At 42.9% G+C, this 12,949-nt stretch overlaps 2 protein-coding genes across 9 annotated transcripts in view; both read right to left on the reverse strand.

Moving 5' to 3' along the window:
- Positions 1-12,949, reverse strand: part of RpL35 (Ribosomal protein L35) — a 343,229-nt gene that overhangs the window by 180,891 nt on the left and 149,389 nt on the right. The gene's annotated exons all lie outside the window — the stretch shown is intronic.
- The window catches only part of LOC139052370 (golgin subfamily A member 1-like), a 231,397-nt gene that overhangs the window by 136,377 nt on the left and 82,071 nt on the right, over positions 1-12,949 (reverse strand). For all 8 annotated transcript variants that reach the window (XR_011509873.1, XM_070529459.1, XM_070529462.1 and 5 more), the window contains 3 exons: positions 8,629-8,724; positions 4,838-4,996; positions 77-229 (listed from right to left, as the gene is read on the reverse strand). Coding sequence is in view for 7 of the 8 variants with exons in the window: in XM_070529459.1 (XP_070385560.1) it covers positions 77-229; positions 4,838-4,996; positions 8,629-8,724 (408 nt within the window). In the remaining variant the exon portion in view is untranslated. The remainder of the gene's footprint in view (positions 1-76; positions 230-4,837; positions 4,997-8,628; positions 8,725-12,949) is intronic.

A 12,949-nucleotide genomic window follows, 5' to 3' on the forward strand; every position in this document is an offset into this window, starting at 1 on the left:
CATTACAGTTTTCGCTACGGTTTTCGAAACAGTCCACAAACAGAGCGCACAGCGACTGCACATGTGGTCCACTCACAATTCGTGCCTGTGCTTGGCTGGTCTCCCGGTCGCGGTCCCGTTGGGCCTGGGTCAGCTGCGCACGTAGGTCAGCAGCCTGCATCCGTAACTCATCCAGCTGCGAGTCCTGGAGTGCACGCTGCCGCTGGAGCTCTTCTTCATGGCTGCGCCGCTAGACATATTGTTACATAGTAATGACAGTGAAGAAGGCAGCAAAACTGTGAATGACAAAACTAGCGTTTTATTGGGCAAACCAGTGCCCTCAAAAGCAAGTCACACTAAAAAAATAATGATCGCTGCGAACACAGTTGGTGATCGTCAAAAATCTGATCAGCGGATCAAGCACGTTGGCTTTTATACATGAGTCACTGAAGGTTCCAGAGTAATCACTGGTGCCCGCGTGTCTTCTATAAAGGACTGCACAATTCGTGTCGCACATATATGCAATCGATAACACAAGGTGCGGTGACAACAGACAACAACTAGAACCGTTGATAACATTAGAGAAACTTCCGATGCATGCGGGCACGTACTGCAGTGTGCGATATCATTTGTTAGATGGTGAAACGCGGTCACCCGATAAAGATGAACAAGTACATGTGTCGGTATTGAAAAGGCAGGAAAGAAAAGAGGGCACTGCACCAGAAGTCGCACAGGGTTTCTGAAAAGTTGCACCAGCTGTTGAGCACAAGAGAAGCTAATAATGCAGAAGACTCTCTCACTGGACCACGTTTTACAGGCGCAAAAGCTTGCAGTGCACAACAACAAAACAAGAGACACACATATACATACAGCACTGATATTCAACTGCACCTTTATTAGAACATTGGCCTTTTATACAACACTGCATGCGTATGCATGTGTAAATACCATAAGCATAAATTGAAATGCCAACAAGAAATAACTGATAAAGAATGCCTTTTATGCATAATTAATTGGAAGGGCAACACTGTGTAAACTACAAACTACAGTGTAATCACTGTAGTTTGTAAGCATGGAGTAGCTCCAAGTGTACGTTTTGGAATCTTAATTAGGCCACTATTACAAATGCAGGGGAACCTGGAAATGGAGCAATGCGTCGCAGTAGTTTCAAAATTGTTTGTTTGCATTTATGCTGATCGTACATGTGTCTCTTTTGTTTTCCCGCTGTTGTGTGCTGCAAGCTTCTGACCATTAACTAATTAGCCCTATCGTCCATTCTTATAAATTACACAAACGTTAGCAATGAACAGATAAAATGCACAAGGAGGGAAACAGTCATAAGTGTCACCAATTATTCTCGTAAGCAGTGAATGCTGCGCACCACATAACAAAACAAGTACATGCACCTGATCCACAAGACTGAAAATACAGGATACCTGAAAAACACTGTTGGACAAGTTGGTTGCTCACAGCTTGTGTGTAATGGCACGCACGCGCACACGTGCACACAGTAGACAGGAAAGACAAGATGAACACATGTGCGTGCGATTGTCTCTTCTTGCTTGTCCATTATGTGTTTTCAGTACTATTCCATGGAAGGGACAAAGTATATTTGGTGTCCATTCAATAACAGAACTTTCGACACAATTCCGTGTCTAAAGTCACGCAAAATATCTTGCACCTGCAATCTCGCAGGTATGTACATGCAATTTTTTTGTGTGTGTACTGTATGTAGGCAATGTTTAGCGCCAAATAAAATACTTTGTGATGGTACTAACTTTGTTTAACCATAACCCCTGACACAGTCTCTACACAGTCGCTGCATATTTAATACTGCCCTTCCACAACTGCTTAACCAGAAGTTACTACAAAACGGATATGACTGCCAAATCATAGAAGGCCTGTCAGATCACAAAGGAGTTCTGCTGAAAGTTGATGTCACTTGTGAGCGCAACAGACCTGATTTTCGGATTGTTAATGATTTTTCCCATGCTGATGACAATTCCACTGCTGATATTCTAGCATCCTCCTATGACGGTTTTTTTCAATGTAGCAGCATTTGCAGTGTGGGCGAGTTGTTTGATATGTTTTGCGACATTGTTAAGAAATGCATCTCGCTGTTTGTTCCCAAAAAGTGTGTGAAACGCAACCCGAGGCACCCTTGGTATAATAGGGACATTATTCATCTTATCAGGCACATCAAAAGGCTCCGCAAACGTGAAAACGTGAGTCGGAGCAACCAATGCTCAAAACTGCACCTGCTTCAGTCCGAATTAAAAACCAAGATGCACGAAGCCAGACACTTTTATTTCGACACCACGTTATCAACATTCTTGAAAGAAAACCCATCAAAGTTTTGGAAAACGGTGCTTCCGGCTGCTCACGACACTTCATCATCCACCATAAACGATCGCCCTTGCTCTGATCCGGTGATTATTCCCGAAACTTTCAACACTTGCTTTCAATCTGTATTTTGTCAGGATGACGGCGTCGATCCCCCTTTTTGCGTCAACAACACTTTACCGGAGCTTTCTACTCTCGTTATAACTTACACTGGTGTTCTCAACTTATTACTAACAATTGATACTACAAAAAGTTCTGGAGCTGACGGAGTGCCAAACAAATTTTTACAGCGATACTCTGAATGGAACACCCGGTACCTGACAATTATATTTAACAAATCTCTTGAGATGTCGACAGTTCCTGTGTTTGGAAACAAGCTAACATTATTCCTGTCTTCAAATCTGGCAGCAAACAGCTAATCACTAACTACAGGCCTATATCGTTGCTGCCCACGTGTTGCAAACTACTCGAGCACATCATCCATAAGCACATCATTCAATATTTAACGGCAAATAACTTCCTGTCTCCACAGCAGCATGGCTTTCCAGCAGGTTTTTCTACAACAACGCAGTTATTAGAATTCACACAAGACATAGCCACATCACTAAATAACCCCGGTCAGCTTGATGCGATCTTTATCGACTACTCAAAAGCATTTGACATGGTAAGCCATAAAAAATTGCTTCTAAAACTTGCTGCAATCTTTCCTTGTAATAAACTAATTGACTGGATATCCGATTACCTGCACCTCCGATTCCAATCTGTCACTTTTAATTACAAAACCTCTTCTATAGCCCAGGTTACGTCAGGGGTGCCGCAGGGCTCAGGTCTAGGGCCATTCCTATTCATCATATATGTTAACGACATTATTGAAGTAGCCAGAAACACAGAAGTGAAAATACGTCTTTATGCAGATGAATGCGTGATCTATTCTAACATTCATACTCTTCGCGATCAAGAAGTGCTTAATAACATATTTTCATCCTTTTCAGACTGGAGTAAGACATGGCAGATGAGCATTAACTTCAGCAAGACTGTGGCAATGTCTTTTACTAACAAGAAACAGCCCCTAAAATTTACATATAGCACACAAGGATACAGTATTAACGAAGTTAACGAGTTCAAATACCTTGGACTTACTATCACAACTAACCTTAGTTGGCATAATCACATCAATATAGTCTGCTCTAAAGCGATGCGAAAACTAGGGTGCCTAAAACGAACTTTAAAACACGGCACTAAATAGTGCAAGCTTACGGCCTATAAATCACTCATTAGACCTGTTTTAGAGTATGCTTCTGGAGTGTGGTCACCTTATCGCATACAGGATATTTCCAAATTAGAATCCATTCAGAAAAAAGCTGTTAGATTTATTTATCTAACATTTATCTAACATTTATCTAATTTAGCCAGAAACACAGCAAAGTCACGAGATATGAGATCTTTCGAAGGACACATGCCACTCCCCGAGGCGGCCATTTCTGATTTCTACTCTGACGGTCGAGCATCTTTGGAGTGCGTTAAAAAATTAACACTTTGCCGGAAAAAAGCGAACGGCTTAGAAAACAAAAATATAGTTCTCCTCTTTCATGTCCCATGGCGCAGAGTGTCCATGAGCAGCGCGGAAGGTCTCGAAAGCAGCGTTTCAAACCATCAATAGTGGGCGGCCAATTTTGCATGCTACTTTTATGATACTGAAAACTTCGGAATGCATTAAAAAATCACCACGTTGGGGGAAAAATCGAAGTGCTTAGAAAACAAATAAATAGTTGTCCTCCTTCACATCCGATAGCGCAGTGTCTTCGTGGGCGGCGCAGAAAGTGTCGAAACCGGCATTCTAAACCATCGTTAGCGGGCTAACGGTGCCCAATAGGTGCGGTACAGAAAGAATTAATGAAAGGCTAAAAGAACATGACTACCATGTGCACCGAGCTGTACAGGGACACTAACGAATTAACTGTAGTGACTGTGGATGTAAGCCGAATTTTTATCGGTGTGAAGTGCTAAAAAGACACGAATCACAACTTACACGGGAGATTACTGATGCTGATCTCATAGCAAGGGCTGGTAGCATGCGTGTTAGCGCATCATCTTTGTGCCTCTGTTCACAGTAAGCAAGATTTCTTGATCAGTTTAACCATGCATGACAAAACTGAGCGTTCTGTGACTCACGATGGTGTAGCCTTCCATCGGTGTGACGTATTGTGAAGTGTTGTGATGAGATTTCTTGATGCTTTCTTGTAGCTAAACATTTCGTGCAACTTGTCAATAAACCAGTTGGAAGTCAGCACTCTGTTATTTCATGTGGCTGGCTCGGCTTGTTTATTCCTTTCTACGTTGCGCTGCACCAGTTTTAAAATGCAATACCAACTCACCCAATCCTTAACCCTAGTGCTTTACATTAAAAGGCGCTTTGGTCTTAATTTTCCTATTTAGTACACCATAATTTCTGTGCTAGTGCAAAGAGGCCCATAGAGGTCAGAGGCCCTTGGAGGTCAATTGAGTGCAGCCTTACCATTTTTGCCATCTCAGTGTCCCTGGCCAGCAGCTGCTCTTCGAGCTTGGCACGCTGCTGCTGCTGATCCTTCAGGAGCTGCTGGGCCTCTGCCAGCAGCTTCTCCATGCGACTGTACTCCTGGGAGTCCTCAGCCATCTTTTCATTCAGATTGAAGATCTACACAAAGGAAAATAGCAAACTCTGGATTAAACCTACAAGGCAGTGGTTCATGCACTGACGGCCCAGCTTAAATAAATACCAATAAATAAATACCAATAAATACCAACTTTTTGCTTCTGGATTTATAATGCTTCGATTATTCACTTTGTGCCCAATACTGATGAAATGAAACTAAAAATGCCCGCTGTGACGAATAATTAATGACAACGCCATTAATTGAGACCTGTCCTGACTCTTCTTCAGAACAAGTGACAAAAGATGGATGGATTTGAGCACCACACAGCAGTAATTTACACCTGATTATCACATAATCTCCCAGCTCATAGCATAGGGTCACAAACCAGTGATGTATGAGCACGCACTACTTCAGTTTCCAGTCACATAACTGCCAAACTGAAATTTAAAATTTGCAAAAAAATTCCAGCAGACACAACAGCAGAATAGGAGGGGATAGTACAGCCAGAAACCTTAGACTAGTTGCGACTGACAAGCAAAACATCCATCAACACTTTACTTTTAGATCACAGAGACGTCTTCAATGACTGTGCTGTTGCTGCTTTTGCTTGCTTCAGGAACTTGTTGAATAAATTTACTCGAAAGCAAGTACCCCTGTAGTGTCCTTTTACAACCAGAACAACTTGAAAGGTGTGGCTATATACCTACCAGTGAAACTCGGTAGGAGTTTTGTTTGCAGTACTAAACACACACACACACACACACACGCATAGGAGGCTATTATTGTGACATGTGGTGTCTCATGCTGCTGCAAGGGGGCAGTACAGGTACTATTGCAACACAATTTCATTTTTGCATGGATTCTTTGCAACTTAAAAAAGTTAGCAGGTAAGCAGTTAATACAAAACTTGTCTCCTAGTGCACATGTGTCGGGACCATATCGTTACTGTTTGAATTGCGGTTGTCGTCATAGCAATTGTCAAGCATGGCTGATGCTGCAGAATGGCAGCTGCTGTGGGCATAGCAAACCCTTTCACAGGTAAGAAAGTGCAGCAACGAAGCAGGACACGCCAAAGCACAGACTGATCACACTCCCCTTCAAGTTTCCTTTCAAAACATTATCCTGTCTATATGCATTTATATATTCTCCCCATGCCCTATTTACATTTTTTGGCCACAACTATTTGGTCAGTGATAGCTTTACAGTTTCACCTCGATATAACGAATTAGGTAAAATCGGCAATTTGCTTCGTTATATCAAAATTTCAATGTATTGAAATTGAACCTTTTATGCAAATAAGTGCTATCATCGATCAATTTTTCTTACATGGAAAGGGGCCGCACCATTTTTCGGAATTATTGGGCAATCGAAAAAAAGCAAACTTTAACCCTTTAAGGCGCCTTGTACACAATTGTGTACATTGTATTTCTGGTGTTTTTTTCACGTTTAGGGCGCGCAATTTTTTATTAGGTTGGCTTTAGCGCATTCCCAAACTTTCAACTGACAACCATGTGCATTTTGGGCACCATCTGTCGCATTTCGGTGAAGATGTGCATATCAAAACAAGAAATGGTGGACGCTGGAGCAGCAAAGAGCGGTGAGTCAAGTTCTTATTTTTTTAGAGCCGCTTTTTTTTATTGTGGCAAGCAAAAAAAAATTAGACGCGCTTGTGCATCATATGAAGTACCGAGGAGTAATAATTTCATCCATTCTGAGGAGATGACCGAACGCTAAAGCTCGCACGCGCATGTGTACACGATTGTGTACAAAGCGCCGTGGTCGCTGCAGAAATGAAGAACGCTGAGAGTTGCTTTGATTTTCTTTCCAGGTTTTTTGGCCATTCGTCGTTCTACTTTCTACAGTGCAAACAAGCATAAGAAAACCCAAAAGACAGCTGAAAGGCTTTTGGAGCTCATTGCTGATAAATGTTTCAGACGTCGGGGAAAGTGACGAAGGAGAAGCCACGTGTGAAGCCACCGACGCCTGCGTTGCAGCTGCGTTCACCAACCTCACAGAAGAGGAAGATGCTGCTGCAGGGGAAACGCAAGCTGAAGAAGTGGACACTGAGAGTGCTTTTTCCTTTTGTGAACCTGGGTACCTGCAATTATTTGCTGGACTACCACCGCGACAATCAAACGCTGCCTAGAGCTAAACTCCTATATTTGATTAATTTTCGCTTACATGCGGAAGCATTAATTAAGTCGGTACTACCCGAGAAAAAGCGTGGAAGGCCTTCTCTTGCAGAGATCCAAGCACCACAACCAAAGATAGGGCAAAAAAGCAAGAATATCGCTTCCTTGCACCGACGGGCACTGCGACGCCTTTGACCATTGGCCCGAATCCCGCGACCAGAAGGTGCGAATTAGGTGCAAGCTCGAGAAGTGCACACGAGGCGCCCGGATATTCTGCATGAAATGCGCCGTGCCACTGTGCCTGACGAAAGAGAGAAATTGCTTCCTCGCATTCCACAATTGAATTTTGTGACCACCGAGGCACTGTGTACACAATTGTGTACGATGTTGCAAATAATAAAGTTTCATGATAACTTTCAAGAATTCGATGGTTTTGTGTTTCTTAGGTCCCAAAAAGAATGTTTATATATAAAAAGCTTTTTTTCTATGCATAATTGCAAGTGGCGCCTGAAAGGGTTAATGAGAAAATTCGTTTCGATGAATTTGGGAGTCGGCGACAAATGATGCGGTTTCATGCCATGTCGACGATGTCTTCACACAAGTGGTACGAATTTAGCGAAAGCAGCCACGCTTTCGCGTGCACTCCGCCTCCGTGGCTGATAGCGTCGCTAGCAATGCAACGACGCTATCATGAAAAGCGCTGGCAGAGGGGAGCGAATGCTTCTGGTTTTCGCTCCAACGGGTCACTGAAACTAAAAATTACACAACCTTCAATACTAAACGTGCGGGAAGACAGCTTACATGGTGCCACGCCCACCCTTTGCACAGGTGGCAGATTACCTCTACAGCAGGGTACACAGCTGCGTATGCGTTCAGCCGCGCTTACAGCCATTCGCAGCCACGGCTGAAACGCGCACCAGAAATCGCAACGCACGCCAACTTACCCCTCCAGCCCACCTCGTTCCTCGCAAGTGCTTGATTACGTTACCGTGAACTCAATCCCCTTCCCCTCTTTCCCTTTGCTCGTGCGCGAGCCGGCACTCGTGCGTGAACCCATTTTTCTTTCTCACCATCGCACACTTTCCCTCACACCTAAAGCACGAAGTGCAGAGGGCGGGGTGCGATAGGATCTTATCGCACTTTGACTTAATACGGAACATGATGCGGCTTCAGCGGTTGCTCTTGTCGCGCCGCGCACGATTTGAGAGGTGTCCTGTTTGCAAGGAACCGCTTGTAATTCAATCATTTGACCATCTTCATCTGCAGAAGTTTCCATTTATTGTCTCCGCATTCCATTGCTGCGGAAGGGAAATTTTGTTATATTGAAATTGCATACAAACACACTTCGTTATACTGAGGTCATAATTACATGGTGTTCTATGAACAGTTTGCAAAAAGTTAAATACTTCGTTATATCGAGAATTTCATTATACTGAAGTTCGTTATACCAAGGTTTAACTTTTGGTCTTGAGAGCAAGGCAGCTATTGGAAAAGCATTACCACTCAGACAGCCCTGGAAAATATTCTATACTAAGCTGTACCTGAGCTTCGAGATTGTTGATTTTGTCGCTCCAGGATGTCTTCACCTCAAACAGGTGTTGTCGAGACTCGTCCAGCTTCTTTTCTAGCTCCTTGCGCTGCACCACAAACATCACAGATTGGAACAACAGAATCTGCACTCAAGAAAGGTAACGAAAGAAGTGCACCATCTGGGGAAGAGCATGGTTATCTTCTCTGACAAATGACAGAGGGAATGATAAACTACAGAGGCCAAGCCCTTTTCTCCAATGCTTCACTACTTTATGAAAAAAGAAAGAATGAATGGCAAACTTATGGGGTTTAAATGCCAACTGCATTGAGATCTTGCACCGCATAAAAAGCCTGGTTTCAGATAGTGCACATATCGAGCAGCTTCCATGCAAAATTCCTGCTTGAAATACAAGTCAATGCAATAAGCTCACAAAACTAGACATCTTTGACACTAAAACTAAAGAAACGCCACTGTACTGCTCACCAGAAATGAAGCAGAACTCATTAACGTTGAGAACCAGCACAGTGCCTGGGCATGGCCTCAGAGACTGAGTGGCACCCGCAGTGAACTGAATATCTTTGAGGCAATGTTCTGGGGTCTATGTCAAATCCACTAAGTGCCAGGCACCCCAGTCATCTGCTAAAGGGCTAGCAACTTCTCCATATTTCACTGCTCCGTAGCAGTGAAATACATTGTTTACATCTCCGTCTTCCCCTATATGTTTAGTTATTTCTTTCGTCTTTCATCCAGCCACCACAGGGACAAATAGAGGCTCTTTTTACCGATAAATTTTTCTTGCACTAGAATAAAGACACAGTAAAAGCCCAAGCTACTTTTTCTCTTATATTTGCTCACTGAAAATACCCAGAAACATGCTTTTATAGTTTTGGTGAGGTTAGGCATCCCAATTTGCCATGCCCACACCTACCAAAATAGATTGTCCAATTATCAGCCTTACCAACACACAGCGTTGCATATGAGACACGCATAGCCTTTGAGGCTTTCCAAGAAGCATCTGTTTTCTGTGAACCTTATTGACCTGGTCGGCCATGAATGAAGATGCCAGTACAAAATATGCTCAATAAGTAAAATGAAAACATGCAAGGCTGCTTATGATCATTTTACAGGCAGCCACGAGGAGGTAGAAGTGGCCAATGAGGCCACGTAATGCTCTTGATAAAAATAGCCTGTATGGAGAGTGCGATATATAGGTTTCACTTTTTTTTCTCCTATACAGAATGCTTTTCAACTTTTATATTTCAATTTTTGTGAACAATACCTGATCAAGTACACATTTGTAATGATTCAGACACAAAGCAATTTGTTCTCAGCTTGTGTGAAATACTCTGCTGAAGTCAAATACCATACTTCACTATCATGCAAGTGAAAAATAAATAAAAAATACCATATTTTCCCGTAGTTGTCACAATTTTATAAAACACCCTCCTTACAGCTTTCCCAGGAATAAAAAAGAAGGTGCGCAAGTTACACGTTCGTATAAAGGACACCCATGTTTATTCCACTGGCATGTTAAAACGTGGCCATGCATGCTATTGTGGCTGTGCATATTTCCACTGCAAAATACCAGCATTAGAGTGCTTGCAAGTACATGTACCACAGCATGAGAAGACAAACACACATCAAGGAGTGAGACAGGATGAAGAGCTGTCCTATCTCGCTCCTCACTTTGTCTTCTTGCGCTGTATGTACTTGCAATGTTGCTATAACTAGCCCAAAGAAACATATTTGTGATTATTAGAGTGCCCTAGCATATCTCTATGCGTGACTCTCCAACCCCCAATTTCTGTTTGTTTGTTGCATCCTCAAGGCTTTAAAGCATATTAGAGGGGAGGGGCACAGAAAGAACACTTACAACATTTCATAAGGAACACTTTACAAACTAGCACATCATGCATGCACTAGGAGAACTCTACATGTGCAGACGAGACCGTGCCAGTGCACACCATGGCAGCATTTTGGCAAGCTGAATTTTTCCTAAGAATGATCATTATGATCATTATACATTCATTTTTATGCACGGCTCACCTTGGTAGAAAAAAAAAATATTCAACCAGCACTGCACACAAGGGCAACTAATGAACTTTTACTCTCCTTTAGACAAACTCAGAATAGAAGCTGGAAACAAATATGGAACAGGAAAATTATGAGCATAATACAAAAAGAAAAGAAGATGGCAACATGGATTGGAGATCAAACAGGGGTAGCTGATGGTTTAGACGAGATTAAAGGGAAGTTGAGATCACAACAGAAAGCTGGGGCAAGTTGTTGGACATTCATTACATCGTGGCAGTTCTACTTAGATTAAGCCAGAAGGAATCATGTCCTTTTTTTACTTCCTTCTGTCATCCTCTCAGTGGTGCTGCCACCATACAAGAGAGCAGTTGGAACAGGTCATACTATGCATAAAGCAGATTATCAGTGTTCTGTCAGAGCAACAGAATGGGTGTCAAGGGAAACACTGACTAGTGCAGCGGAGGATTTGGGGTTCTGAGATTAGGAAATTTGCAGGTGTAGGATAGAATCAGCTGATGTGACACGTGGTTATCGCTGGGAGAGAGGCCTTCATCCTGTAGTAGACATAAAAACAGGCTGACAACGATGGTGAGACAAAGTTATGAAAGGCTTGCCCTGATGCACAGGAGAAAAAGTTTGTCCACATCAAGTAGTAGCATCGAACTAATTTCTTTTTCTTAAAATTTTTGCTGAAGTGGTGTCCTGCTGCCAGGACCCCCAATTTGTACTGTGGACTCAATGACAGACAGCTTAAACTTTGGCATAAGTTCAAAGGTTGCTTGCTGAAACATGCAGCAAGTGCAGTGTACATAGGACAGCTGAGCATGAGATGAACAAAATGATATGTGGCCATCAAAAGCGCAGATCACAGTAAAATGGACCAAGGCATTGAACCGGAAAAAATGCCACTTTGGTTCGAGTTAAACATATTCAGACTTCGTTATGGTTCAGTTCCAGTTCGGAGACATAAGAATTTATGATGGTTCGCAAAGCAGTTTGGCGCAGCCCATTTGATCCTGCCCCGTGGCGACATGCTACATGGTACTAACTTCTGACTTGTCCACGAGGTGCTTGTGCAAGTTTCATCAAAAGGTGACAGAAATTTATGAACGAACTACACAGATACGGGGGAATGTTCATGAACACATTAAGTACAGAGGTAATTAGCGAGAATCTGTGTGTAAGCGTAAGGTCTGCGAAGCTTCAATAATAATTACTTTGACAGCAGCAGGGTTAGCTAATTTTTGTTTTGCTTCAGTTTCTTTACTACAAGGCTAGTGGTGGTAAGCGAACTGTGGCATATGCAATCTATGGGGTCTAAGACAGCACAAATTTACATTGTATTACATAAATTACAACTTCAAACTTCTAGTCTGTGGCAAAGAAAGAAGCAGGCATTTAACATTTTGCTCAGTTTGCTGCTTGTTTAAGAGCAGGTGAGGACATTGATGCTTCTGAATGACAAACAAGGACGGTTTGTACTAAACTATATGTCTATCTTTCTTGTGCATCAGCATGTGCACGTAGCCTTGCGCTGGCTAAGGCAGTACAAAGTAGTCAAAAGTATGCCCAATGTGTTCCACAAATTATTTCTAACCCTTGAAGAGTGTTGTACCCTGCTTGGCTAAGTACCAAATGTGCACTGAACCACGGCACATAACAAAATCAGATTTTGCTTGTCATTCATGACCACGGTTACCGCTCACTGAAAAGTTAAGTATAAACCCCATGCAAGTGATCTTGCGCGCGACAGGGACAAGCGACACGATGGAGATGGCTGTCGCGTTCGCTCGTAACCTACAAGTCGTACCCCATGCGAGTGATGACTTCGAGTGACGTCTCCCCAGTGTTGCTGGTATGAGGGCAGCAATATAGGCGCCGAAACTAGTGTGATGCGTGCTTTATTAACTTAAGTTGACATGTTTTACTATAAAAAGCACCATAAAATATTTCTAAAGGTGTTCCAGTAGGTTCTTATCCTTGCACTATGAAAATTCAATTGTTTGCTCATTCCGTGCCACAATCGGTAGTACTTGAGAGATGTACATCCAGTTCTGGTTTCGCGCTATTGGCTAGTCACTCGTAGCACTTCCGAGCGATGAGCGACGAATTCTAGATTTGCAGAACCGAGCGATCTGTTCAAGCGACGACTCGATCTGTCGCTCGAAGCCGTGGCTTGTTGCGCACAAAATCGTGCTCATGGGGTTTAGCGTTTAACTGCATCCATCAGCGACCCCAGTGTGACGGTTACAATAAGTCATGCAGCTGAACTTGTTGATATCTTTCCTCGAGGACAC

The sequence above is a fragment of the Dermacentor albipictus genome, unplaced genomic scaffold (assembly GCF_038994185.2).
Source record: "Dermacentor albipictus isolate Rhodes 1998 colony unplaced genomic scaffold, USDA_Dalb.pri_finalv2 scaffold_22, whole genome shotgun sequence".
In the NCBI taxonomy this organism is placed as follows: Eukaryota; Metazoa; Arthropoda; class Arachnida; order Ixodida; family Ixodidae; genus Dermacentor; species Dermacentor albipictus.